This window comes from Coregonus lavaretus (assembly GCF_964263955.1).
Source record: "Coregonus lavaretus genome assembly, contig: HAP1_SCAFFOLD_4082, whole genome shotgun sequence".
NCBI classification, from domain to species: domain Eukaryota; kingdom Metazoa; phylum Chordata; class Actinopteri; order Salmoniformes; family Salmonidae; genus Coregonus; species Coregonus lavaretus.
The window spans coordinates 15,001-41,064 of record NW_028164859.1 but is presented as its reverse complement, the minus strand read 5'-3'; the positions used below and the strand labels follow the sequence as shown (position 1 = coordinate 41,064).

At 50.5% G+C, this 26,064-nt stretch overlaps 1 protein-coding gene across 1 annotated transcript in view; it reads left to right on the top strand.

The window, feature by feature from the left end:
* Positions 1-4,290: 4,290 nt before the first annotated feature.
* The window catches only part of LOC311115053 (bone morphogenetic protein receptor type-2-like), a gene marked incomplete at its 3' end in the record, with an annotated part of 36,481 nt that continues 14,707 nt past the window's right edge, over positions 4,291-26,064 (top strand). Inside the window, exons 1-2 of the mRNA XM_084190266.1 lie at positions 4,291-4,526; positions 8,888-9,067. Coding sequence (XP_084046392.1) covers positions 4,307-4,526; positions 8,888-9,067 — 400 coding nt within the window. The remainder of the gene's footprint in view (positions 4,527-8,887; positions 9,068-26,064) is intronic.

The window sequence follows — 26,064 nt, the reverse complement described above, 5'->3', positions numbered from 1 at the left end:
GCAGCAGCAGTAGTAGTAGCAGCAGCAGCAGTAGTAGTAGTAGTAGTAGTAGTAGTAGTAGCAGCAGTAGTAGTAGTAGTAGTAGTAGTAGTAGTAGTAGTAGTAGTAGCAGCAGTAGTAGTAGTAGCAGCAGCAGCAGCAGTAGTAGTAGTAGTAGTAGTAGTAGTAGCAGCAGTAGTAGTAGTAGTAGTAGTAGTAGTAGTAGTAGCAGCAGTAGTAGTAGTAGTAGTAGTAGTAGTCTTTAGTGGTCTGATTAGAGAAGAGGGGAGAGGGGTTGGTGGTAGAGGGGAGGTAGGGGGGAGGAGGATGCTGTAGTGGTCTGATTAGAGAAGAGGGGAGAGGGGTTGGTGGTAGAGGGGAGGTAGGGGGGAGGGGGATGCTGTAGTGGTCTGATTAGAGAAGAGGGGAGAGGGGTTGGTGGTAGGGGGGAGGTAGGGGGGAGGGGGATGCTGTAGTGGTCTGATTAGAGAAGAGGGGAGAGGGGTTGGTAGTAGAGGGGAGGTAGGGGGGAGGGGGATGCTGTAGTGGTCTGATTAGAGAAGAGGGGAGAGGGGTTGGTGGTGGGGGGGAGGGGGGAGGGGGATGCTGTAGTGGTCTGAGTAGAGAAGAGGGGAGAGGGGTTGGTGGTAGGGGGGAGGTAGGGGGAGGGGGATGCTGTAGTGGTCTGATTAGAGAAGAGAAGAGAGGGGTTGGTGGTAGGGGGGAGGTAGGGGGAGGGGGATGCTGTAGTGGTCTGATTAGAGAAGAGGGGAGAGGGGTTGGTGGTAGGGGGGAGGTAGGGGGGAGGGGGATGCTGTAGTGGTCTGATTAGAGAAGAGAAGAGAGGGGTTGGTGGTAGGGGGGAGGTAGGGGGAGGGGGATGCTGTAGTGGTCTGATTAGAGAAGAGGGGAGAGGGGTTGGTGGTAGAGGGGAGGTAGGGGGGAGGGGGATGCTGTAGTGGTCTGATTAGAGAAGAGGGGAGAGGGGTTGGTGGTAGGGGGGAGGTAGGGGGGAGGGGGATGCTGTAGTGGTCTGATTAGAGAAGAGGGGAGAGGGGTTGGTGGTAGAGGGGGAGGGAGGGGGGAGGGGGATGCTGTAGTGGTCTGATTAGAGAAGAGGGGAGAGGGGTTGGTGGTAGGGGGGAGGTAGGGGGAGGGGGATGCTGTAGTGGTCTGATTAGAGAAGAGGGGAGAGGGGTTGGTGGTAGGGGGGAGGTAGGGGGAGGGGGATGCTGTAGTGGTCTGATTAGAGAAGAGGGGAGAGGGGTTGGTGGTAGAGGGGAGGTAGGGGGGAGGGGGATGCTGTAGTGGTCTGATTAGAGAAGAGGGGAGAGGGGTTGGTGGTAGGGGGGAGGGGGATGCTGTAGTGGTCTGATTAGAGAAGAGGGGAGAGGGGTTGGTGGTAGAGGGGAGGTAGGGGGGAGGGGGATGCTGTAGTGGTCTGATTAGAGAAGAGGGGAGAGGGGTTGGTGGTAGGGGGGAGGGGGATGCTGTAGTGGTCTGATTAGAGAAGAGGGGAGAGGGGTTGGTGGTAGGGGGGAGGTAGGGGGGAGGGGGATGCTGTAGTGGTCTGATTAGAGAAGAGGGGAGAGGGGTTGGTGGTAGGGGGGAGGTAGGGGGAGGGGGATGCTGTAGTGGTCTGATTAGAGAAGAGGGGAGAGGGGTTGGTGGTAGGGGGGAGGTAGGGGGAGGGGGATGCTGTAGTGGTCTGATTAGAGAAGAGGGGAGAGGGGTTGGTGGTAGGGGGGAGGGGGATGCTGTAGTGGTCTGATTAGAGAAGAGGGGAGAGGGGTTGGTGGTAGGGGGGAGGGGGATGCTGTAGTGGTCTGATTAGAGAAGAGGGGAGAGGGGTTGGTGGTAGGGGGGAGGGGGATGCTGTAGTGGTCTGATTAGAGAAGAGGGGAGAGGGGTTGGTGGTAGGGGGGAGGTAGGGGGAGGGGGATGCTGTAGTGGTCTGATTAGAGAAGAGGGGAGAGGGGTTGGTGGTAGGGGGGAGGGGGATGCTGTAGTGGTCTGATTAGAGAAGAGGGGAGAGGGGTTGGTGGTAGGGGGGAGGTAGGGGGAGGGGGATGCTGTAGTGGTCTGATTAGAGAAGAGGGGAGAGGGGTTGGTGGTAGAGGGGAGGTAGGGGGGAGGGGGATGCTGTAGTGGTCTGATTAGAGAAGAGGGGAGAGGGGTTGGTGGTAGGGGGGAGGGGGATGCTGTAGTGGTCTGATTAGAGAAGATGGGAGAGGGGTTGGTGGTAGGGGGGAGGTAGGGGGGAGGGGGATGCTGTAGTGGTCTGATTAGAGAAGAGGGGAGAGGGGTTGGTGGTAGGGGGGAGGGGGATGCTGTAGTGGTCTGATTAGAGAAGAGGGGAGAGGGGTTGGTGGTAGGGGGGAGGTAGGGGGGAGGGGGATGCTGTAGTGGTCTGATTAGAGAAGAGGGGAGAGGGGTTGGTGGTAGGGGGGAGGTAGGGGGGAGGGGGATGCTGTAGTGGTCTGATTAGAGAAGAGGGGAGAGGGGTTGGTGGTAGGGGGGAGGTAGGGGGGAGGGGGATGCTGTAGTGGTCTGATTAGAGAAGAGAAGAGAGGGGTTGGTGGTAGGGGGGAGGTAGGGGGAGGGGGATGCTGTAGTGGTCTGATTAGAGAAGAGGGGAGAGGGGTTGGTGGTAGAGGGGAGGTAGGGGGGAGGGGGATGCTGTAGTGGTCTGATTAGAGAAGAGGGGAGAGGGGTTGGTGGTAGGGGGGAGGTAGGGGGGAGGGGGATGCTGTAGTGGTCTGATTAGAGAAGAGGGGAGAGGGGTTGGTGGTAGAGGGGGAGGGAGGGGGGAGGGGGATGCTGTAGTGGTCTGATTAGAGAAGAGGGGAGAGGGGTTGGTGGTAGGGGGGAGGTAGGGGGAGGGGGATGCTGTAGTGGTCTGATTAGAGAAGAGGGGAGAGGGGTTGGTGGTAGGGGGGAGGTAGGGGGAGGGGGATGCTGTAGTGGTCTGATTAGAGAAGAGGGGAGAGGGGTTGGTGGTAGAGGGGAGGTAGGGGGGAGGGGGATGCTGTAGTGGTCTGATTAGAGAAGAGGGGAGAGGGGTTGGTGGTAGGGGGGAGGTAGGGGGGAGGGGGATGCTGTAGTGGTCTGATTAGAGAAGAGGGGAGAGGGGTTGGTGGTAGGGGGGAGGGAGGGGGGAGGGGGATGCTGTAGTGGTCTGATTAGAGAAGAGGGGAGAGGGGTTGGTGGTAGGGGGGAGGGGGATGCTGTAGTGGTCTGATTAGAGAAGAGGGGAGAGGGGTTGGTGGTAGGGGGGAGGTAGGGGGGAGGGGGATGCTGTAGTGGTCTGATTAGAGAAGAGGGGAGAGGGGTTGGTGGTAGGGGGGAGGGGGATGCTGTAGTGGTCTGATTAGAGAAGATGGGAGAGGGGTTGGTGGTAGGGGGGAGGTAGGGGGGAGGGGGATGCTGTAGTGGTCTGATTAGAGAAGAGGGGAGAGGGGTTGGTGGTAGGGGGGAGGGGGATGCTGTAGTGGTCTGATTAGAGAAGAGGGGAGAGGGGTTGGTGGTAGGGGGGAGGGGGATGCTGTAGTGGTCTGATTAGAGAAGAGGGGTTGGTGGTAGGGGGGAGGTAGGGGGGAGGGGGATGCTGTAGTGGTCTGATTAGAGAAGAGGGGAGAGGGGTTGGTGGTAGGGGGGAGGTAGGGGGAGGGGGATGCTGTAGTGGTCTGATTAGAGAAGAGGGGAGAGGGGTTGGTGGTAGGGGGGAGGTAGGGGGAGGGGGATGCTGTAGTGGTCTGATTAGAGAAGAGGGGAGAGGGGTTGGTGGTAGGGGGGAGGTAGGGGGAGGGTGATGCTGTAGTGGTCTGATTAGAGAAGAGGGGAGAGGGGTTGGTGGTAGGGGGGAGGTAGGGGGGAGGGGGATGCTGTAGTGGTCTGATTAGAGAAGAGGGGAGAGGGGTTGGTGGTAGGGGGGAGGTAGGGGGAGGGGGATGCTGTAGTGGTCTGATTAGAGAAGAGGGGAGAGGGGTTGGTGGTAGGGGGGAGGTAGGGGGGAGGGGGATGCTGTAGTGGTCTGATTAGAGAAGAGGGGAGAGGGGTTGGTGGTAGGGGGGAGGGGGATGCTGTAGTGGTCTGATTAGAGAAGATGGGAGAGGGGTTGGTGGTAGGGGGGAGGTAGGGGGGAGGGGGATGCTGTAGTGGTCTGATTAGAGAAGAGGGGAGAGGGGTTGGTGGTAGGGGGGAGGGGGATGCTGTAGTGGTCTGATTAGAGAAGAGGGGAGAGGGGTTGGTGGTAGGGGGGAGGTAGGGGGAGGGGGATGATTGAGTACTGTCATGTGTTTCTTGAGAGCCATCTCTATCTGATCCAATGAAAATGAACCCCCATCCCTCCTCCCCCTCAGCTGACCAGCAGGAGGAGAGGGAATGTGCCTTCACTGACCAGCAGCAACAGTGGGAGATGGAGCGTGTGGCGGTGGGAGAGGGACGGGTTTCCCCAGAGAACACTACTATCCGCTGTTCTAAAGGATCACACTGCTTCGGCCTCTGGGAGAAGAGTCCTCCTGGAGACATCAGGCTGGTCAAACAAGGTGACAGTACCACACACACACAGTCTTGTACAACTAACCTTGTGGGGACACACAATTCAGTCCTTAACCCCAAAACCTAACCCTAGCTCCTAACCCTAACCCTAAAACTAACCATAGCTCCTAACCCTAGCTCCTAACCCTAGCTCCTAACCCTAGCTCCTAACCCTAGCTCCTAACCCTAGCTCCCAACCCTAAAACTAACCCTAGCTCCTAACCCTAGCTCCTAACCCTAGCTCCTAACCCTAACCCTAAAACTAACCCTAGCTCCTAACCCTAAATCTAACCCTAGCTCCTAACCCTAAAACTAACCCTAGCTCCTAACCCTAGCTCCTAACCCTAGCTCCTAACCCTAGCTCCTAACCCTAAATCTAACCCTAGCTCCTAACCCTAGCTCCTAACCCTAAAACTAACTCTAGCTCCTAACCCTAAATCTAACCCTAGCTCCTAACCCTGAATCTAAACCTAACCCTAGCTCCTAACCCTACAACTAATTTAAATCTAACCCTAACCCTAACCCTAGCTCCTAACCCTAAAACTAACCCTAGCTCCTAACCCTAAAACTAACCCTAGCTCCTAACCCTAAATCTAACCCTAGCTCCTAACCCTAAAACTAACCCTAGCTCCTAACCCTAAATCTAACCCTAACCCTAACCCTAGCTCCTAACCCTAAAACTAACCCTAGCTCCTAACCCTAAATCTAACCCTAGCTCCTAACCCTAAAACTAACCCTAGCTCCTAACCCTGAATCTAAACCTAACCCTAGCTCCTAACCCTACAACTAATTTAAATCTAACCCTAACCCTAACCCTAGCTCCTAACCCTAAAACTAACCCTAGCTCCTAACCCTAAAACTAACCCTAGCCCCTAACCCTGAATCTAAACCTAACCCTAGCTCCTAACCCTACAACTAATTTAAATCTAACCCTAACCCTAACCCTAGCTCCTAACCCTAAAACTAACCCTAGCTCCTAACCCTAAATCTAACCCTAGCTCCTAACCCTAAAACTAACCCTAGCTCCTAACCCTAAATCTAACCCTAGCTCCTAACCCTAAAACTAACCCTAGCTCCTAACCCTAAATCTAACCCTAAAACTAACCCTAGCTCCTAACCCTAAAACTAACCCTAGCTCCTAACCCTAGCTCCTAACCCTAAAACTAACTCTAGCTCCTAACCCTAAATCTAACCCTAGCTCCTAACCCTAAAACTAACCCTAGCTCCTAACCCTAAATCTAACCCTAGCTCCTAACCCTAAAACTAACCCTAGCTCCTAACCCTAAATCTAACCCTAGCTCCTAACCCTAAATCTAACCCTAGCTCCTAACCCTAAAACTAACCCTAGCTCCTAACCCTAAAACTAACCCTAGCTCCTAACCCTAAAACTAACCCTAAATCTAACCCTAGCTCCTAACCCTAAAACTAACCCTAGCTCCTAACCCTAAATCTAACCCTAGCTCCTAACCCTAGCTCCTAACCCTAGCTCCTAACCCTAAATTTAACCCTAGCTCCTAACCCTAAAACTAACCCTAAATCTAACCCTAGCTCCTAACCCTAAAACTAACCCTAGCTCCTAACCCTAAATCTAACCCTAGCTCCTAACCCTAAAACTAACCCTAGCTCCTAGCCGGTCGCGACCGGGAGACTCATGGGCGGCGCACAATTGGCCCAGCGTCATCCAGGGTAGGGGAGGGAATGGCCGGCAGGGATGTAGCTCAGTTGATAGAGCATGGCGTTTGCAACGCCAGGGTTGTGGGTTCGATTCCCACGGGGGGCCAGTATAAAAAATAAAAAAAAAATATGTATTCACTAACTGTAAGTCGCTCTGGATAAGAGCGTCTGCTAAATGACTTAAATGTAAATGTAAATGTAACCCTAAATCTAACCCTAGCTCCTAACCCTAAAACTAACCCTAGCTCCTAACCCTAAAACTAACCCTAGCTCCTAACCCTAAAACTAACCCTAGCTCCTAACCCTAAAACTAACCCTAAAACGAACCCTAGCTCCTAACCCTAAAACTAACCCTAGCTCCTAACCCTAAAACTAACCCTAGCTCCTAACCCTAAAACTAACCCTAGCTCCTAACCCTAAAACTAACCCTAGCTCCTAACCCTAAAACTAACCCTAGCTCCTAACCCTAAAACTAACCCTAGCTCCTAACCCTAAAACTAACCCTAAAACTAACCCTAGCTCCTAACCCTAAAACTAACTCTAGCTCCTAACCCTAAAACTAACCCTAGCTCCTAACCCTGAATCTAAACCTAACCCTAGCTCCTAACCCTAACCCTAAAACTAACCCTAGCTCCTAACCCTAAAACTAACCCTAGCTCCTAACCCTAAAACTAACCCTAGCTCCTAACCCTAAAACTAACCCTAAAACGAACCCTAGCTCCTAACCCTAAAACTAACCCTAGCTCCTAACCCTAAAACTAACCCTAGCTCCTAACCCTAAAACTAACCCTAGCTCCTAACCCTAAAACTAACCCTAAAACGAACCCTAGCTCCTAACCCTAAAACTAACCCTAAAACTAACCCTAAAACTAACCCTAAAACGAACCCTAGCTCCTAACCCTAACCCTAACCCTAAAACTAACCCTAGCTCCTAACCCTAAAACTAACCCTAGCTCCTAACCCTAAAACTAACCCTAAAACGAACCCTAGCTCCTAACCCTAAAACTAACCCTAGCTCCTAACCCTAAAACTAACCCTAGCTCCTAACCCTAAAACTAACCCTAGCTCCTAACCCTAAAACTAACCCTAGCTCCTAACCCTAAAACTAACCCTAAAACGAACCCTAGCTCCTAACCCTAAAACTAACCCTAGCTCCTAACCCTAAAACTAACCCTAGCTCCTAACCCTAAAACTAACCCTAAAACTAACCCTAGCTCCTAACCCTAAAACTAACCCTAGCTCCTAACCCTAAAACTAACCCTAGCTCCTAACCCTAAAACTAACCCTAAAACGAACCCTAGCTCCTAACCCTAAAACTAACCCTAGCTCCTAACCCTAAAACTAACCCTAGCTCCCAACCCTAAAACTAACCCTAGCTCCTAACCCTAAATATAAAACTAACCCTAGCTCCTAACCCTAAAACTAACTCTAGCTCCTAACCCTAAAACTAACCCTAGCTCCTAACCCTAGCTCCTAACCCTAAAACTAACCCTAGCTCCTAACCCTAAAACTAACCCTAGCTCCTAACCCTAAAACTAACCCTAGCTCCTAACCCTAAAACTAACCCTAGCTCCTAACCCTAAAACTAACCCTAAAACTAACCCTAGCTCCTAACCCTAAAACTAACCCTAGCTCCTAACCCTAAAACTAACCCTAGCTCCTAACCCTAAAACTAACCCTAGCTCCTAACCCTAAAACTAACCCTAGCTCCTAACCCTAAAACTAACCCTAGCTCCTAACCCTAAAACTAACTCTAGCTCCTAACCCTAAAACTAACCCTAGCTCCTAACCCTAGCTCCTAACCCTAAAACTAACCCTAGCTCCTAACCCTAAAACTAACCCTAAAACTAACCCTAGCTCCTAACCCTAGCTCCTAACCCTAAAACTAACCCTAGCTCCTAACCCTAAAACTAACCCTAAAACTAACCCTAGCTCCTAACCCTAGCTCCTAACCCTAGCTCCTAACCCTAAAACTAACTCTAGCTCCTAACCCTAAAACTAACCCTAGCTCCTAACCCTAGCTCCTAACCCTAAAACTAACCCTAGCTCCTAACCCTAAAACTAACCCTAAAACTAACCCTAGCTCCTAACCCTAAAACTAACCCCGAGCTCCTAACCCTAAAACTAACCCTAGCTCCTAACCCTAAAACTAACTCTAGCTCCTAACCCTAAAACTAACCCTAGCTCCTAACCCTAAAACTAACCCTAGCTCCCAACCCTAAAACTAACCCTAGCTCCCAACCCTAAAACTAACCCTAGCTCCTAACCCTAAATATAAAACTAACCCTAGCTCCTAACCCTAAAACTAACTCTAGCTCCTAACCCTAAATATAAAACTAACCCTAGCTCCCAACCCTAAAACTAACCCTAGCTCCTAACCCTAAAACTAACCCTAGCTCCTAACCCTAAATCAAGAAGTGTACCCTTCAATCTGTGATGTGATTTGTTGAGTCAACTCAGCGGACATGACAAAAAATCCATTCCGTTGCATGAGCCACATCAGTTAGCATCATTTGAATTAATATTCTACATTACCATGGAAATGATTGCATCCCAATACCAGACGGCCCATTGGGAGTGTCCCCATGTGTTAACCAGGGGTTATTATTTCTATATGAATCCACTCCCCAGGACATCTGTCTGCTGGATCAGCAAGGTCTTCCTCTTTCATCCTCCTCCCTCCTGTCACCTCCAGGTTGTTGGACTCACCTTGGCGACCAGCAGGAGTGTCGGGACGACCGTTGCCTGGTAACCAACCTGCCTCCTCAGATCCAGAATGGGACGTATCACTTCTGCTGCTGTAGTACTGACATGTGTAACGTCAACTTCACCGAGGACTTCCCCCTGCCCAGTCCCACTACAGCCCAGCCACTATGTAAGTTAACCTCTGACCCTAACCTCTGACCCTAACCCTTCCCCCCTGCCCAGTCCCACTACAGCCCAGCCACTATGTAAGTTAACCTCTGACCCTAACCCTTTCCCCTGCCCAGTCCCACTACAGCCCAGCCACTATGTAAGTTAACCTCTGACCCTAACCTCTGACATTTACATTTTACATTTTAGTCATTTAGCAGACGCTCTTAACCAGAGCGACTTACAGGAGCAATTAGGGTTAAGTGCCTTGCTCAAGGGCACATTAACGTCATTTAGCAGACGCTCTTAGCCAGAGCGACTCACAAATTGGTGCGTTCACCCTATAGCCAGTGGGATAACCACTTTACAATTTGGGGGGGGGGGGGGGGGGGGGGGGGGGTTAGAAGGAATACTTTAGCCTATCCCAGGTATTCCTTAAAGAGGTGGGGTTTCAAATGTCTCCGGAAGGTGGTGAGTGACTCCGCTGTCCTGGCGTCGTGAGGGAGCTTGTTCCACCATTGGGGTGCCAGAGCAGCGAACAGTTTTGACTGGGCTGAGCGGGAGCTGTGCTTCCGCAGAGGAAGGGGAGCCAGCAGGCCAGAGGTGGATGAACGCAATGTCCTCGTTTGGGTGTAGGGACTGATCAGAGCCTGAAGGTACAGGGGTGCCGTTCCCCTCACTGCTCCAAAGGCAAGCACCATGGTCTTGTAGCGGATGCGAGCTTCAATTGGAAGCCAGTGGAGTGTGCGGAGGAGGGGGGTGACGTGAGAGAACTTGGGAAGGTTGAACACCAGACGGGCTGCGGCATTCTGGATGAGTTGTAGGGGTTTAATGGCACAGGCAGGGAGCCCAGCCAACAGCGAGTTGCAGTAGTCCAGACGGGAGATGACAAGTGCCTGGACCAGGACCTGCGCCGCTTCCTGTGTAAGGCAGGGTCGCACTCTCCGAATGTTGTAGAGCATGAACCTGCAGGAGCGGGTCACCGCCTTGATGTTGGCGGAGAACGACAGGGTGTTGTCCAGGGTCACGCCTAGGCTCTTCGCACTCTGGGAGGAGGACACAGCGGAGTTGTCTACCGTGATGGCGAGATCATGGAACGGGCAGTCCTTCCCCGGGAGGAAGAGCAGCTCCGTCTTGCCAGGGTTCAGCTTGAGGTGGTGATCCGTCATCCATACTGATATGTCTGCCAGACATGCAGAGATGCGATTCGCCACCTGGTTATCAGAAGGGGGAAAGGAGAAGATTAGTTGTGTATCGTCAGCGTAGCAATGATAGGAAAGGCCATGTGAGGATATGACAGAGCCAAGTGACTTGGTGTATAGGGAGAAAAGGAGAGGGCCCAAAACCGATCCCTGGGGGACACCAGTGGTGAGAGCACGTGGTGCGGAGACAGCTTCCCGCCACGCCACTTGGTAGGAGCGACCGGTCAGGTAGGACGCAATCCAGGAGTGAGCCGCGCCGGAGATGCCCATTTCGGAGAGGGTGGAGAGGAGGATCTGATGGTTCACAGTATCAAAGGCAGCAGACAGGTCTAGAAGGACAAGAGCAGAGGAGAGAGAGTTAGCTTTAGCAGTGCGGAGAGTCTCTGTGACACAGAGAAGAGCAGTCTCAGTTGAATGACCAGTCCTGAAACCTGATTGGTTTGGATCAAGAAGGTCATTCTGAGAGAGATAGCAAGAGAGTTGGCTAAAGACGGCACGCTCAATAGTTTTGGAAAGAAAAGAAAGAAGGGATACTGGTCTGTAGTTGTTGACATCAGTGGGGTCGAGTGTTGGTTTTTTGAGAAGGGGAGTAACTCTCGCTCTCTTGAAGACGGAAGGGACATGGCCAGCGGTCAAGGATGAGTTGATCAGCGAGGTGAGGTAGGGGAGAAGGTCACCGGAGATGGTCTGGAGAAGGGAGGAGGGGATGGGGTCAAGCGGGCAGGTTGTTGGGCGGCCTGCAGTCACAAGTCGCAGGATCTTATCTGGAGAGAGAGGGGAGAAAGAAGTCAAAGCATAGGGTAGGGCAGTGTGAGCAGGACCAGCAGTGTCATTAGACTTAACAAACAAGGATCGGATGTCGTCAACCTTCTTTTCAAAGTGGTTGACGAAGTCATCCACAGAGAGAGAGGAGGGGGGGGGGGGGGGAGGGAGGATTCAGGAGGGAGGAAAATGTGGCAAAGAGCTTCCTAGGGTTAGAGGCAGATGCTTGGAATTTAGAGTGGTAGAAGGTGGCCTTAGCAGCAGAAACAGATGAAGAAAATGTAGAGAGGAGGGAGTGAAAAGATGCCAGGTCGGCAGGGAATTTAGTTTTCTTCCATTTCCGCTCCGCTGCCCGGAGCTCTGTTCTGTGAGCTCGCAATGAGTCATCAAGCCACGGAGCTGGAGGGGAGGACCGAGCCGGCCGGGAGGATAGGGGACACAGAGAGTCAAAGGATGCAGAAAGGGAGGAGAGGAGGGTTGAGGAGGCAGAATCAGGAGATTGGAGGGAGAAGGATTGAGCAGAGGGAAGAGATGATAGGATGGAAGAGGAGAGAGGAGCGGGAGAGAGAGAGCGAAGGTTGCGGCGGCGCATTACCATCTGTGTAGGGGCAGAGTGAGTAGTGTTGGAGGAGAGCGAGAGAGAAAAGGAAACAAAGTAGTGGTCGGAGACTTGGAGGGGAGTTGCAGTGAGATTAGTAGAAGAACAGCATCTAGTAAAGATGAGGTCAAGCGTATTGCCTGCCTTGTGAGTAGGGGGGGACGGTGAGAGGGTGAGAGGGTGAGGTCAAAAGAGGAGAGGAGTGGAAAGAAGGAGGCAGAGAGAAATGAGTCAAATGTGGACATAGGGAGGTTGAAATCCCCCAAAACTGTGAGGGGTGAGCCATCCTCAGGGAAGGAACTTATCAAGGCGTCAAGCTCATTGATGAACTCTCCAAGGGAACCTGGAGGGCGATAGATGACAAGGATATTAAGCTTAAATGGGCTAGTGACTGTGACAGCATGGAATTCAAATGAGGAGATAGACAGATGGGTTAGGGGAAAAATTGAGAATGTCCACTTGGGAGAGATGAGGATTCCTGTACCACCACCCCTCTTACCAGATGCTCTCGGGGTATGCGAGAACACATGGTCAGACGAGGAGAGAGCAGTAGGAGTAGCGGTGTTTTCAGTGGTGATCCATGTTTCCGTCAGCGCCAGGAAGTCGAGGGACTGGAGGTTGGCATAGGCTGGGATGAAGTCAGCTTTGTTGGCAGCAGAACGGCAGTTCCAGAGGCTGCCTGCGACCTGGAACTCCACGTGGGTGGTGCGTGCAGGGACCACCAGATTGGAGAGGCAGCAGCCACGCGGTGTGGTGCGTTTGTGTAGCCTGTGCAGAGAGGAGAGAACAGGGATAGGCAGAGGCATAGTTGACAGGCTGTAGCAAATGGCTACAAAAATGCAGAGGAGATCGGAATGAAATGGGCTAAGCATCTGGGAGTGGAGAGAGCAGGGCCTCCCTCACCAAAACTTCTACCTCGGAAACTAAAATTGTTTCACTGAACCACCCGAAGAAAAAACTCTCCCAACTTCCGCCTTTGGAAATCAGAATTGTTGTGAACCACAGCGGTTCGATGTTTAAAGGAGTAGACTCAACCCACTTTGTTCAGCTAGCCAACTATGACTCCATAGCCAACTAGCAGACTAGCATCCAATAACAATAACACACCGTTTAGCGCCAACACTTGGTCACAACAAACCACCAATATTGTGATAACACACTAAACAGATCATTCGTGTCTGTGTCAAGTTCTGACCCTAACCCTTTCCCCCTGCCCAGTCCCACTACAGCCCAGCCACTATGTAAGTTAACCTCTGACCCTAACCCTTTCCCCTGCCCAGTCCCACTACAGCCCAGCCACTATGTAAGTTAACCTCTGACCCTAACCTCTGACCCTAACCCTTTCCCCTGCCCAGTCCCACTACAGCCCAGCCACTATGTAAGTTAACCTCTGACCCTAACCTCTGACCCTAACCCTTTCCCCTGCCCAGTCCCACTACAGCCCAGCCACTATGTAAGTTAACCTCTGACCCTAACCTCTGACCCTAACCCTTTCCCCTGCCCAGTCCCACTACAGCCCAGCCACTATGTAAGTTAACCTCTGACCCTAACCTCTGACCCTAACCCTTTCCCCTGCCCAGTCCCACTACAGCCCAGCCACTATGTAAGTTAACCTCTGACCCTAACCTCTGACCCTAACCCTTCCCCCCTGCCCAGTCCCACTACAGCCCAGCCACTATGTAAGTTAACCTCTGACCCTAACCTCTGACCCTAACCCTTCCCCCCTGCCCAGTCCCACTACAGCCCAGCCACTATGTAAGTTAACCTCTGACCCTAACCTCTGACCCTAACCCTTTCCCCTGCCCAGTCCCACTACAGCCCAGCCACTATGTAAGTTAACCTCTGACCCTAACCCTTTCCCCTGCCCAGTCCCACTACAGCCCAGCCACTATGTAAGTTAACCTCTGACCCTAACCTCTGACCCTAACCCTTTCCCCTGCCCAGTCCCACTACAGCCCAGCCACTATGTAAGTTAACCTCTGACCCTAACCTCTGACCCTAACCCTTTCCCCTGCCCAGTCCCACTACAGCCCAGCCACTATGTAAGTTAACCTCTGACCCTAACCTCTGACCCTAACCCTTCCCCCTGCCCAGTCCCACTACAGCCCAGCCACTATGTAAGTTAACCTCTGACCCTAACCCTTTCCCCTGCCCAGTCCCACTACAGCCCAGCCACTATGTAAGTTAACCTCTGACCCTAACCTCTGACCCTAACCCTTTCCCCTGCCCAGTCCCACTACAGCCCAGCCACTATGTAAGTTAACCTCTGACCCTAACCTCTGACCCTAACCCTTCCCCCTGCCCAGTCCCACTACAGCCCAGCCACTATGTAAGTTAACCTCTGACCCTAACCCTTTCCCCTGCCCAGTCCCACTACAGCCCAGCCACTATGTAAGTTAACCTCTGACCCTAACCTCTGACCCTAACCCTTTCCCCTGCCCAGTCCCACTACAGCCCAGCCACTATGTAAGTTAACCTCTGACCCTAACCTCTGACCCTAACCCTTCCCCCCTGCCCAGTCCCACTACAGCCCAGCCACTATGTAAGTTAACCTCTGACCCTAACCTCTGACCCTAACCCTTTCCCCTGCCCAGTCCCACTACAGCCCAGCCACTATGTAAGTTAACCTCTGACCCTAACCCTTTCCCCTGCCCAGTCCCACTACAGCCCAGCCACTATGTAAGTTAACCTCTGACCCTAACCTCTGACCCTAACCCTTTCCCCTGCCCAGTCCCACTACAGCCCAGCCACTATGTAAGTTAACCTCTGACCCTAACCTCTGACCCTAACCCTTTCCCCTGCCCAGTCCCACTACAGCCCAGCCACTATGTAAGTTAACCTCTGACCCTAACCTCTGACCCTAACCCTTTCCCCTGCCCAGTCCCACTACAGCCCAGCCACTATGTAAGTTAACCTCTGACCCTAACCCTTTCCCCTGCCCAGTCCCACTACAGCCCAGCCACTATGTAAGTTAACCTCTGACCCTAACCTCTGACCCTAACCCTTTCCCCTGCCCAGTCCCACTACAGCCCATCCACTATGTAAGTTAACCTCTGACCCTAACCTCTGACCCTAACCCTTTCCCCTGCCCAGTCCCACTACAGCCCAGCCACTATGTAAGTTAACCTCTGACCCTAACCTCTGACCCTAACCCTTTCCCCTGCCCAGTCCCACTACAGCCCAGCCACTATGTAAGTTAACCTCTGACCCTAACCTCTGACCCTAACCCTTTCCCCTGCCCAGTCCCACTACAGCCCAGCCACTATGTAAGTTAACCTCTGACCCTAACCTCTGACCCTAACCCTTTCCCCTGCCCAGTCCCACTACAGCCCAGCCACTATGTAAGTTAACCTCTGACCCTAACCCTTTCCCCTGCCCAGTCCCACTACAGCCCAGCCACTATGTAAGTTAACCTCTGACCCTAACCTCTGACCCTAACCCTTTCCCCTGCCCAGTCCCACTACAGCCCAGCCACTATGTAAGTTAACCTCTGACCCTAACCTCTGACCCTAACCCTTTCCCCCTGCCCAGTCCCACTACAGCCCATCCACTATGTAAGTTAACCTCTGACCCTAACCTCTGACCCTAACCCTTTCCCCTGCCCAGTCCCACTACAGCCCAGCCACTATGTAAGTTAACCTCTGACCCTAACCTCTGACCCTAACCCTTTCCCCCTGCCCAGTCCCACTACAGCCCAGCCACTATGTAAGTTAACCTCTGACCCTAACCTCTGACCCTAACCCTTTCCCCTGCCCAGTCCCACTACAGCCCAGCCACTATGTAAGTTAACCTCTGACCCTAACCCTTTCCCCTGCCCAGTCCCACTACAGCCCAGCCACTATGTAAGTTAACCTCTGACCCTAACCTCTGACCCTAACCCTTTCCCCTGCCCAGTCCCACTACAGCCCAGCCACTATGTAAGTTAACCTCTGACCCTAACCTCTGACCCTAACGCTTTCCCCTGCCCAGCCCGTCTACCACCCAGCCACTATGTAAGTCACATAACCTTTAACCCTGACCCCTAACCCAACCCCACTACAGCCCAGCCACTATGTAAGTCACATAACCTTTAACCCTGACCCCTAACCCAACCCCACTACAGCCCAGCCACTATGTAAGTCACATAACCTTTAACCCTGACCCCTAACCCAACCCCACTACAGTCCAGCCACTTTGTGAGTCTCTATGCATATGACACATACAGTTGAAGTCGGAAGTTTACATACACTTTGGTTGGAGTCATTAAAACTTGTTTTTCAACCACTCCACAAATTTATTGTTAACAAACTATAGTTTTGGCAAGTCGGTTAGGACATCATTATTTCACTTATAATTCACTGTATCACAATTCCAGTGGGTCAGAAGTTTACATACACTAAGTTGACTGTGCCTTTAAACAGCTTGGAAAATTCCAGAAAATGATGTCATGGCTTTAGAAGCTTCTGATAGGCTAATTAACATCATTTTAGTCAATTGGTGGATGTATTTCAAGGCCTACCTTCAAACTCAGTGCCTCTTTGCTTGACATCATGGGAAAATGAAAATAAATCAGCCAAGACCTCAGAAAATAATTTGTAGACCTCCACAAGTCTGGTTCATCCATAAAGTCCAGGTTGTGGCCATGGGGAAGACGGTTTGACAGAATGCGAGGTAGCATCCCCCCTGCCCCAGTCCAGGTTGTGGCCATGGGGAAGACGGTTTGACAGAATGCGAGGTAGCATCCCCCCTGCCCCAGTCCAGGTTGTGGCCATGGGCCTTATCCCCTGCCCCAGTCCAGGTTGAGGCCATGGGGAAGACGGTTTGACAGAATACAAGGTGGCATCCGCCACAATGTCACCTTCAGGTCCTTGGCACACATTACAGCCAGACACCAAGAGAAGTATTAGAAATGACATGCTATGTTAACATATTTCCCTCCTCCACCCCCTTATATTTACTGTGACAGTCTAAAGACAACAGGGCAGATTTTCCCAATAAGTATTTACATTTAAGTTGGTATGTTCTTACCTTCATGTCTGCGGCCCAAACTTGGCACCGTTGTAGTGTCTGACTGTTTGAAACAATAACGTTACATTGAAATGAAACGGGGCGGCAGGGTTAGGGTTAGGGGGAGAGGAGCTCTTAACAGGGCGGCAGGGTTAGGGTTAGGGGGAGAGGAGCTCTTAACAGGGCGGCAGGGTTAGGGTTAGGGGGAGAGGAGCTCTTAACAGGGCGGCAGGGTTAGGGTTAGGGGGAGAGGAGCTCTTAACAGGGCGGCAGGTGGCTTAGTGGTTAAGACCGTTGGAATAGGGGAGAGGAGCTCTTAACAGGGCGGCAGGTAGCTTAGTGGTTAAGAGCGTTGGAAAAGAGGAGAGGAGCTCTTAACAGGGCGGCAGGGTTAGGGTTAGGGGGAGAGGAGCTCTTAACAGGGCGGCAGGTGGCTTAGTGGTTAAGACCGTTGGAATAGGGGAGAGGAGCTCTTAACAGGGCGGCAGGTAGCTTAGTGGTTAAGAGGAGAGGAGCTCTTAACAGGGCGGCAGGTAGCTTAGTGGTTAAGGGGAGAGGAGCTCTTAACAGGGCGGCAGGTGGCTTAGTGGTTAAGAGCGTTGGAATAGAGGAGAGGAGCTCTTAACAGGGCGGCAGGTGGCTTAGTGGTTAAGAGCGTTGGAATAGAGGAGAGGAGCTCTTAACAGGGCGGCAGGTAGCTTAGTGGTTAAGAGCGTTGGAATAGAGGAGAGGAGCTCTTAACAGGGCGGCAGGTAGCTTAGTGGTTAAGAGCGTTGGAATAGAGGAGAGGAGCTCTTAACAGGGCGGCAGGTAGCTTAGTGGTTAAGAGCGTTGGAATAGAGGAGAGGAGCTCTTAACAGGGCGGCAGGTAGCTTAGTGGTTAAGAGCGTTGGAATAGAGGAGAGGAGCTCTTAACAGGGCGGCAGGTAGCTTAGTGGTTAAGAGCGTTGGAATAGAGGAGAGGAGCTCTTAACAGGGCGGCAGGTGGCTTAGTGGTTAAGAGCGTTGGAATAGAGGAGAGGAGCTCTTAACAGGGCGGCAGGTAGCTTAGTGGTTAAGAGCGTTGGAATAGAGGAGAGGAGCTCTTAACAGGGCGGCAGGTGGCTTAGTGGTTAAGAGCGTTGGAATAGAGGAGAGGAGCTCTTAACAGGGCGGCAGGTAGCTTAGTGGTTAAGAGCGTTGGAATAGAGGAGAGGAGCTCTTAACAGGGCGGCAGGTAGCTTAGTGGTTAAGAGCGTTGGAATAGAGGAGAGGAGCTCTTAACAGGGCGGCAGGTAGCTTAGTGGTTAAGAGCGTTGGAATAGAGGAGAGGAGCTCTTAACAGGGCGGCAGGTAGCTTAGTGGTTAAGACCGTTGGAATAGAGGAGAGGAGCTCTTAACAGGGCGGCAGGTGGCTTAGTGGTTAAGACCGTTGGAATAGAGGAGAGGAGCTCTTAACAGGGCGGCAGGTAGCTTAGTGGTTAAGAGCGTTGGAATAGAGGAGAGGAGCTCTTAACAGGGCGGCAGGTAGCTTAGTGGTTAAGAGCGTTGGAATAGAGGAGAGGAGCTCTTAACAGGGCGGCAGGTAGCTTAGTGGTTAAGAGCGTTGGAATAGAGGAGAGGAGCTCTTAACAGGGCGGCAGGTAGCTTAGTGGTTAAGAGCGTTGGAATAGAGGAGAGGAGCTCTTAACAGGGCGGCAGGTAGCTTAGTGGTTAAGAGCGTTGGAATAGAGGAGAGGAGCTCTTAACAGGGCGGCAGGTAGCTTAGTGGTTAAGAGCGTTGGAATAGAGGAGAGGAGCTCTTAACAGGGCGGCAGGTAGCTTAGTGGTTAAGACCGTTGGAATAGAGGAGAGGAGCTCTTAACAGGGCGGCAGGTAGCTTAGTGGTTAAGAGCGTTGGAATAGAGGAGAGGAGCTCTTAACAGGGCGGCAGGTAGCTTAGTGGTTAAGACCGTTGGAATAGAGGAGAGGAGCTCTTAACAGGGCGGCAGGTAGCTTAGTGGTTAAGACCGTTGGAATAGAGGAGAGGAGCTCTTAACAGGGCGGCAGGTAGCTTAGTGGTTAAGAGGAGAGGAGCTCTTAACAGGGCGGCAGGTAGCTTAGTGGTTAAGAGGAGAGGAGCTCTTAACAGGGCGGCAGGTAGCTTAGTGGTTAAGAGGAGAGGAGCTCTTAACAGGGCGGCAGGTAGCTTAGTGGTTAAGAGCGTTGGAATAGAGGAGAGGAGCTCTTAACAGGGCGGCAGGTAGCTTAGTGGTTAAGAGGAGAGGAGCTCTTAACAGGGCGGCAGGTAGCTTAGTGGTTAAGAGGAGAGGAGCTCTTAACAGGGCGGCAGGTAGCTTAGTGGTTAAGAGCGTTGGAATAGAGGAGAGGAGCTCTTAACAGGGCGGCAGGTAGCTTAGTGGTTAAGACCGTTGGAATAGAGGAGAGGAGCTCTTAACAGGGCGGCAGGTAGCTTAGTGGTTAAGAGGAGAGGAGCTCTTAACAGGGCGGCAGGTAGCTTAGTGGTTAAGAGGAGAGGAGCTCTTAACAGGGCGGCAGGTAGCTTAGTGGTTAAGAGGAGAGGAGCTCTTAACAGGGCGGCAGGTAGCTTAGTGGTTAAGAGGAGAGGAGCTCTTAACAGGGCGGCAGGTAGCTTAGTGGTTAAGAGCGTTGGAATAGAGGAGAGGAGCTCTTAACAGGGCGGCAGGTAGCTTAGTGGTTAAGAGCGTTGGAATAGAGGAGAGGAGCTCTTAACAGGGCGGCAGGTGGCTTAGTGGTTAAGAGCGTTGGAATAGAGGAGAGGAGCTCTTAACAGGGCGGCAGGTGGCTTAGTGGTTAAGAGCGTTGGAATAGAGGAGAGGAGCTCTTAACAGGGCGGCAGGTAGCTTAGTGGTTAAGAGCGTTGGAATAGAGGAGAGGAGCTCTTAACAGGGCGGCAGGTAGCTTAGTGGTTAAGAGCGTTGGAATAGAGGAGAGGAGCTCTTAACAGGGCGGCAGGTGGCTTAGTGGTTAAGAGCGTTGGAATAGAGGAGAGGAGCTCTTAACAGGGCGGCAGGTAGCTTAGTGGTTAAGACCGTTGGAATAGAGGAGAGGAGCTCTTAACAGGGCGGCAGGTAGCTTAGTGGTTAAGAGCGTTGGAATAGAGGAGAGGAGCTCTTAACAGGGCGGCAGGTAGCTTAGTGGTTAAGAGCGTTGGAATAGAGGAGAGGAGCTCTTAACAGGGCGGCAGGTAGCTTAGTGGTTAAGACCGTTGGAATAGAGGAGAGGAGCTCTTAACAGGGCGGCAGGTAGCTTAGTGGTTAAGAGGAGAGGAGCTCTTAACAGGGCGGCAGGTAGCTTAGTGGTTAAGAGGAGAGGAGCTCTTAACAGGGCGGCAGGTAGCTTAGTGGTTAAGAGGAGAGGAGCTCTTAACAGGGCGGCAGGTAGCTTAGTGGTTAAGAGGAGAGGAGCTCTTAACAGGGCGGCAGGTAGCTTAGTGGTTAAGAGCGTTGGAATAGAGGAGAGGAGCTCTTAACAGGGCGGCAGGTAGCTTAGTGGTTAAGAGCGTTGGAATAGAGGAGAGGAGCTCTTAACAGGGCGGCAGGTGGCTTAGTGGTTAAGAGCGTTGGAATAGAGGAGAGGAGCTCTTAACAGGGCGGCAGGTGGCTTAGTGGTTAAGAGCGTTGGAATAGAGGAGAGGAGCTCTTAACAGGGCGGCAGGTAGCTTAGTGGTTAAGAGCGTTGGAATAGAGGAGAGGAGCTCTTAACAGGGCGGCAGGTAGCTTAGTGGTTAAGAGCGTTGGAATAGAGGAGAGGAGCTCTTAACAGGGCGGCAGGTGGCTTAGTGGTTAAGAGCGTTGGAATAGAGGAGAGGAGCTCTTAACAGGGCGGCAGGTAGCTTAGTGGTTAAGACCGTTGGAATAGAGGAGAGGAGCTCTTAACAGGGCGGCAGGTAGCTTAGTGGTTAAGAGCGTTGGAATAGAGGAGAGGAGCTCTTAACAGGGCGGCAGGTAGCTTAGTGGTTAAGAGCGTTGGAATAGAGGAGAGGAGCTCTTAACAGGGCGGCAGGTAGCTTAGTGGGTAAGAGCGTTGGAATAGAGGAGAGGAGCTCTTAACAGGGCGGCAGGTAGCTTAGTGGTTAAGAGCGTTGGAATAGAGGAGAGGAGCTCTTAACAGGGCGGCAGGTAGCTTAGTGGTTAAGAGCGTTGGAATAGAGGAGAGGAGCTCTTAACAGGGCGGCAGGTAGCTTAGTGGTTAAGAGCGTTGGAATAGAGGAGAGGAGCTCTTAACAGGGCGGCAGGTAGCTTAGTGGTTAAGAGCGTTGGAATAGAGGAGAGGAGCTCTTAACAGGGCGGCAGGTAGCTTAGTGGTTAAGACCGTTGGAATAGAGGAGAGGAGCTCTTAACAGGGCGGCAGGTAGCTTAGTGGTTAAGACCGTTGGAATAGAGGAGAGGAGCTCTTAACAGGGCGGCAGGTAGCTTAGTGGTTAAGAGCGTTGGAATAGAGGAGAGGAGCTCTTAACAGGGCGGCAGGTAGCTTAGTGGTTAAGAGCGTTGGAATAGAGGAGAGGAGCTCTTAACAGGGCGGCAGGTGGCTTAGTGGTTAAGAGCGTTGGAATAGAGGAGAGGAGCTCTTAACAGGGCGGCAGGTAGCTTAGTGGTTAAGAGCGTTGGAATAGAGGATAGGAGCTCTTAACAGGGCGGCAGGTAGCTTAGTGGTTAAGAGCGTTGGAATAGAGGAGAGGAGCTCTTAACAGGGCGGCAGGTGGCTTAGTGGTTAAGAGCGTTGGAATAGAGGAGAGGAGCTCTTAACAGGGCGGCAGGTAGCTTAGTGGTTAAGAGCGTTGGAATAGAGGAGAGGAGCTCTTAACAGGGCGGCAGGTAGCTTAGTGGTTAAGAGCGTTGGAATAGAGGAGAGGAGCTCTTAACAGGGCGGCAGGTAGCTTAGTGGTTAAGAGCGTTGGAATAGAGGAGAGGAGCTCTTAACAGGGCGGCAGGTAGCTTAGTGGTTAAGAGCGTTGTGCCAGTAACAGAAAGGTCGCTGGTTCTAATCCCCCGAGCCGACTAGGTGAAAAATCTGTCGATGTGCCCTTGAGCAAGGCACTTAACCCTAATTGCTCCTGTAAGTCGCTCTGGATAAGAGCGTCTGCTAAATGACTTAAATGTAAGTAAATATTGTGGAAGAAAGAACAGATAGTCAAAGTCATTTAGTTAGCGGCTAGCAACAACCAAGTTCATGTTTTTAGCTAGCTAGCTCGTTGATGTTAGCAAGCCAGCTAACGTTAGCTAGCTAGCGAAGTAATGTTAACTATGCTAGCTAGCAAGTTTTATTGTCCTCGTTTTAAGTTACACAGGTAAAATGGCACACAAATGAAGGAAAGCAGTAACGTTACTCACTTGAGCAAACAAACTTTGCATTCCAATCTGATGCATGAACGGGTGAGAACTAAGAACGAGACAAATGGTCAACATGTTGATTTAAAAATGTAGCTAGCTAGCTGAGGAAGTCGATTGTCTAATCCACTCTCTCCATGATTTCAAATCCAGGCTAGCTAACGTTAGCTGGTGCGCTAATCTATATTGACTGAATGAGTGCCGCTGGGGTATTATTTGTTGTGTATTTCAAAACGTTCGGTGGTGATACACACAAACAATTAAACTGTTCTTTAGTTCCAAAAGCCTGTGGCGTTTTCCTTCCAAAATTCGCAATCGCCATTCTTCTTGCTACTAGCTGAGAATGGTAATTTCCTGTTGAAGTTGCTGAATCGCATTAGTGGATGCTCAGACTGCTCTCAGGGCAGATCAGCCGGTTTTGACTAGCAGAAGTGACTTTTCGTAGCATATTAGGAGAACTTACGCAGCAGGTTAGGAGAATTAACGTGGCAGGTTAGGAGAATTAGGTTAAGGTTAGGAAAAGGCGTAGGGTTAGGCTTAACTAAAATGCTAAAATTGTCCCTGACGCGATTCAAAAATCTCTAGCTACAAGCAGGCCTGCCCTGAGAACAGTCTTGGTTTCCACTAATGCGATTCTGTGTTGAACTTGGGCTTTTCAGCTTCTTCTTCTGTGGTTTAAGAGGTGCCACCACCCACTGGTCCTGCCGTATGAACCACAGACTGGAGCCTGGATCAAAAACCTTCATGCAAATAACATTACTTTGGCAAAGGAGGGGAAAAGTGGCTATGCTAATATGAAGTTCCCTCCACTGTTATTGGTCACAGTTCAAAAGGCTAACATCCTCCCAATGAAATGGCTATGGGATTCCAACAGTTTAGCAATGCAGGCTTCATTGAAAGACTTGCAATGTCAATTATTGACGTTGCAACGTTGGATTGGAATTGGTTTCATGACCATAGACAATTTCACTGTCAATGACAGCGATTGTTACTCCTTGTGTATTTATAGTCTTTGGATTACATCTCTCTGTTGTTTTTCTCTCTGCCCACTCTGTTAGTCTACACCTGTTGTTTGAGAAGCATGTGGCAAATACAATTATATTTTATTTAAACAGTTTATTTTATTTTGATTTAATCAACACTTTTCAAGTGGGTGAGGCATTATCACTTTTTGTGTCATCCTCGATGATTTTAAATGCATGTGATGATTTTATGTCCATGTGTGGTTGTATTGTGTTTTTAAATTGGCAAATAAATCGAATCAAATTACAATTACAACAAATGTAAGGTATTTATAGAAACAACAAAAACAGTTTGCAGCCTCTGGCTGGCGGTGGTCCGCTGGAAGGTGGCAGGTCCAATTTGAGATTAGAGAAATTCCTTGCTATTGTCTTTCAAATGAACTCATGGCTTGATGGCTTGCCGAGGGTTTATAGCTGTCCTCTGAGTGGAGGCTAAACGCCAGATATGCAAAAGCTGCATGCCAAGGGCTTATAACGGTCATATGAGTGGGGGCTACCCACCAGAGATGAAAACCACATCTTGAACGGCAAACTCCGCTTGCCCGCTGGCGGTAGGAATTATAGCCTTTATATATATTTATAAGTGTTCGTCCCATGTTTCATGAGCTGAAATAAAAGATCCCTGAAATTTTCCAGACGCACAAAAAGCTTATTTCTCTCAGATTTTGTGCACAAATTTGTTTACATCCCTGATAGTGAGCATTTCTCCTTTGCCAAGATAATTTAAGTGGAGCCATTGAAGAGGAGTGGGACAACATTCTACAGGCCACAATCAACAGCCTGATCAACTCTATGCCAAGGAAATGTGTCGCGCTGCATGAGGCAAATGGTCGTCACACCAGATACTGACTGGTTTTCTGATCCTCTCACCTACCTTTTTATTTAAGGTATCTGTGACCAACGGATGCATCTCTGTATTCCCAGTCATGTGAAATCCATAGATTAGGGCCTAATGAATTTATTTCAATTGACTGATTTTCTTATATGAACTGTAACTCAGTAAAATCTTAGAGATTGTTGCATGTTGCGTTGATATTTTTGTTCAGTGAAACTAAAATAGTGATTTTTGTCAGGCAGCAGCTTTATGGAGATGATGACGTGGAATGACTTAATAAAGGCACAGGCAGCTTTATGGAGATGATGACGTGGAATGACTTAATAAAGGCACAGGCAGCTTTATGGAGATGACGACGTGGAATGACTTAATAAAGGCACAGGCAGCAGCTTTATGGAGATGACGACGTGGAATGACTTAATAAAGGCACAGGCAGCTTTATGGAGATGATGACGTGGAATGACTTAATAAAGGCACAGGCAGCAGCTTTATGGAGATGATGACGTGGAATGACTTAATAAAGGCACAGGCAGCTTTATGGAGATGATGACGTGGAATGACTTAATAAAGGCACAGGCAGCTTTATGGAGATGACGACGTGGAATGACTTAATAAAGGCACAGGCAGCAGCTTTATGGAGATGACGACGTGGAATGACTTAATAAAGGCACAGGCAGCTTTATGGAGATGATGACGTGGAATGACTTAATAAAGGCACAGGCAGCAGCTTTATGGAGATGATGACGTGGAATGACTTAATAAAGGCACAGGCAGCAGCTTTATGGAGATGATGACGTGGAATGACTTAATAAAGGCACAGGCAGCAGCTTTATGGAGATGATGACGTGGAATGACTTAATAAAGGCACAGGCAGCTTTATGGAGATGACGACGTGGAATGACTTAATAAAGGCACAGGCAGCTTTATGGAGATGATGACGTGGAATGACTTAATAAAGGCACAGGCAGCTTTATGGAGATGATGACGTGGAATGACTTAATAAAGGCACAGGCAGCTTTATGGAGATGATGACGTGGAATGACTTAATAAAGGCACAGGCAGCAGCTTTATGGAGATGATGACGTGGAATGACTTAATAAAGGCACAGGCAGCAGCTTTATGGAGATGATGACGTGGAATGACTTAATAAAGGCACAGGCAGCAGCTTTATGGAGATGACGACGGGGAATGACTTAATAAAGGCACAGGCAGCTTTATGGAGATGATGACGTGGAATGACTTAATAAAGGCACAGGCAGCAGCTTTATGGAGATGATGACGTGGAATGACTTAATAAAGGCACAGGCAGCTTTATGGAGATGATGACGTGGAATGACTTAATAAAGGCACAGGCAGCTTTATGGAGATGACGACGTGGAATGACTTAATAAAGGCACAGGCAGCAGCTTTATGGAGATGATGACGTGGAATGACTTAATAAAGGCACAGGCAGCTTTATGGAGATGATGACGTGGAATGACTTAATAAAGGCACAGGCAGCTTTATGGAGATGACGACGTGGAATGACTTAATAAAGGCACAGGCAGCAGCTTTATGGAGATGATGACGTGGAATGACTTAATAAAGGCACAGGCAGCAGCTTTATGGAGATGATGACGTGGAATGACTTAATAAAGGCACAGGCAGCAGCTTTATGGAGATGATGACGTGGAATGACTTAATAAAGGCACAGGCAGCTTTATGGAGATGACGACGTGGAATGACTTAATAAAGGCACAGGCAGCTTTATGGAGATGATGACGTGGAATGACTTAATAAAGGCACAGGCAGCTTTATGGAGATGATGACGTGGAATGACTTAATAAAGGCACAGGCAGCTTTATGGAGATGATGACGTGGAATGACTTAATAAAGGCACAGGCAGCAGCTTTATGGAGATGATGACGTGGAATGACTTAATAAAGGCACAGGCAGCTTTATGGAGATGACGACGTGGAATGACTTAATAAAGGCACAGGCAGCAGCTTTATGGAGATGACGACGTGGAATGACTTAATAAAGGCACAGGCAGCTTTATGGAGATGATGACGTGGAATGACTTAATAAAGGCACAGGCAGCAGCTTTATGGAGATGACGACGGGGAATGACTTAATAAAGGCACAGGCAGCTTTATGGAGATGATGACGTGGAATGACTTAATAAAGGCACAGGCAGCAGCTTTATGGAGATGATGACGTGGAATGACTTAATAAAGGCACAGGCAGCTTTATGGAGATGATGACGTGGAATGACTTAATAAAGGCACAGGCAGCTTTATGGAGA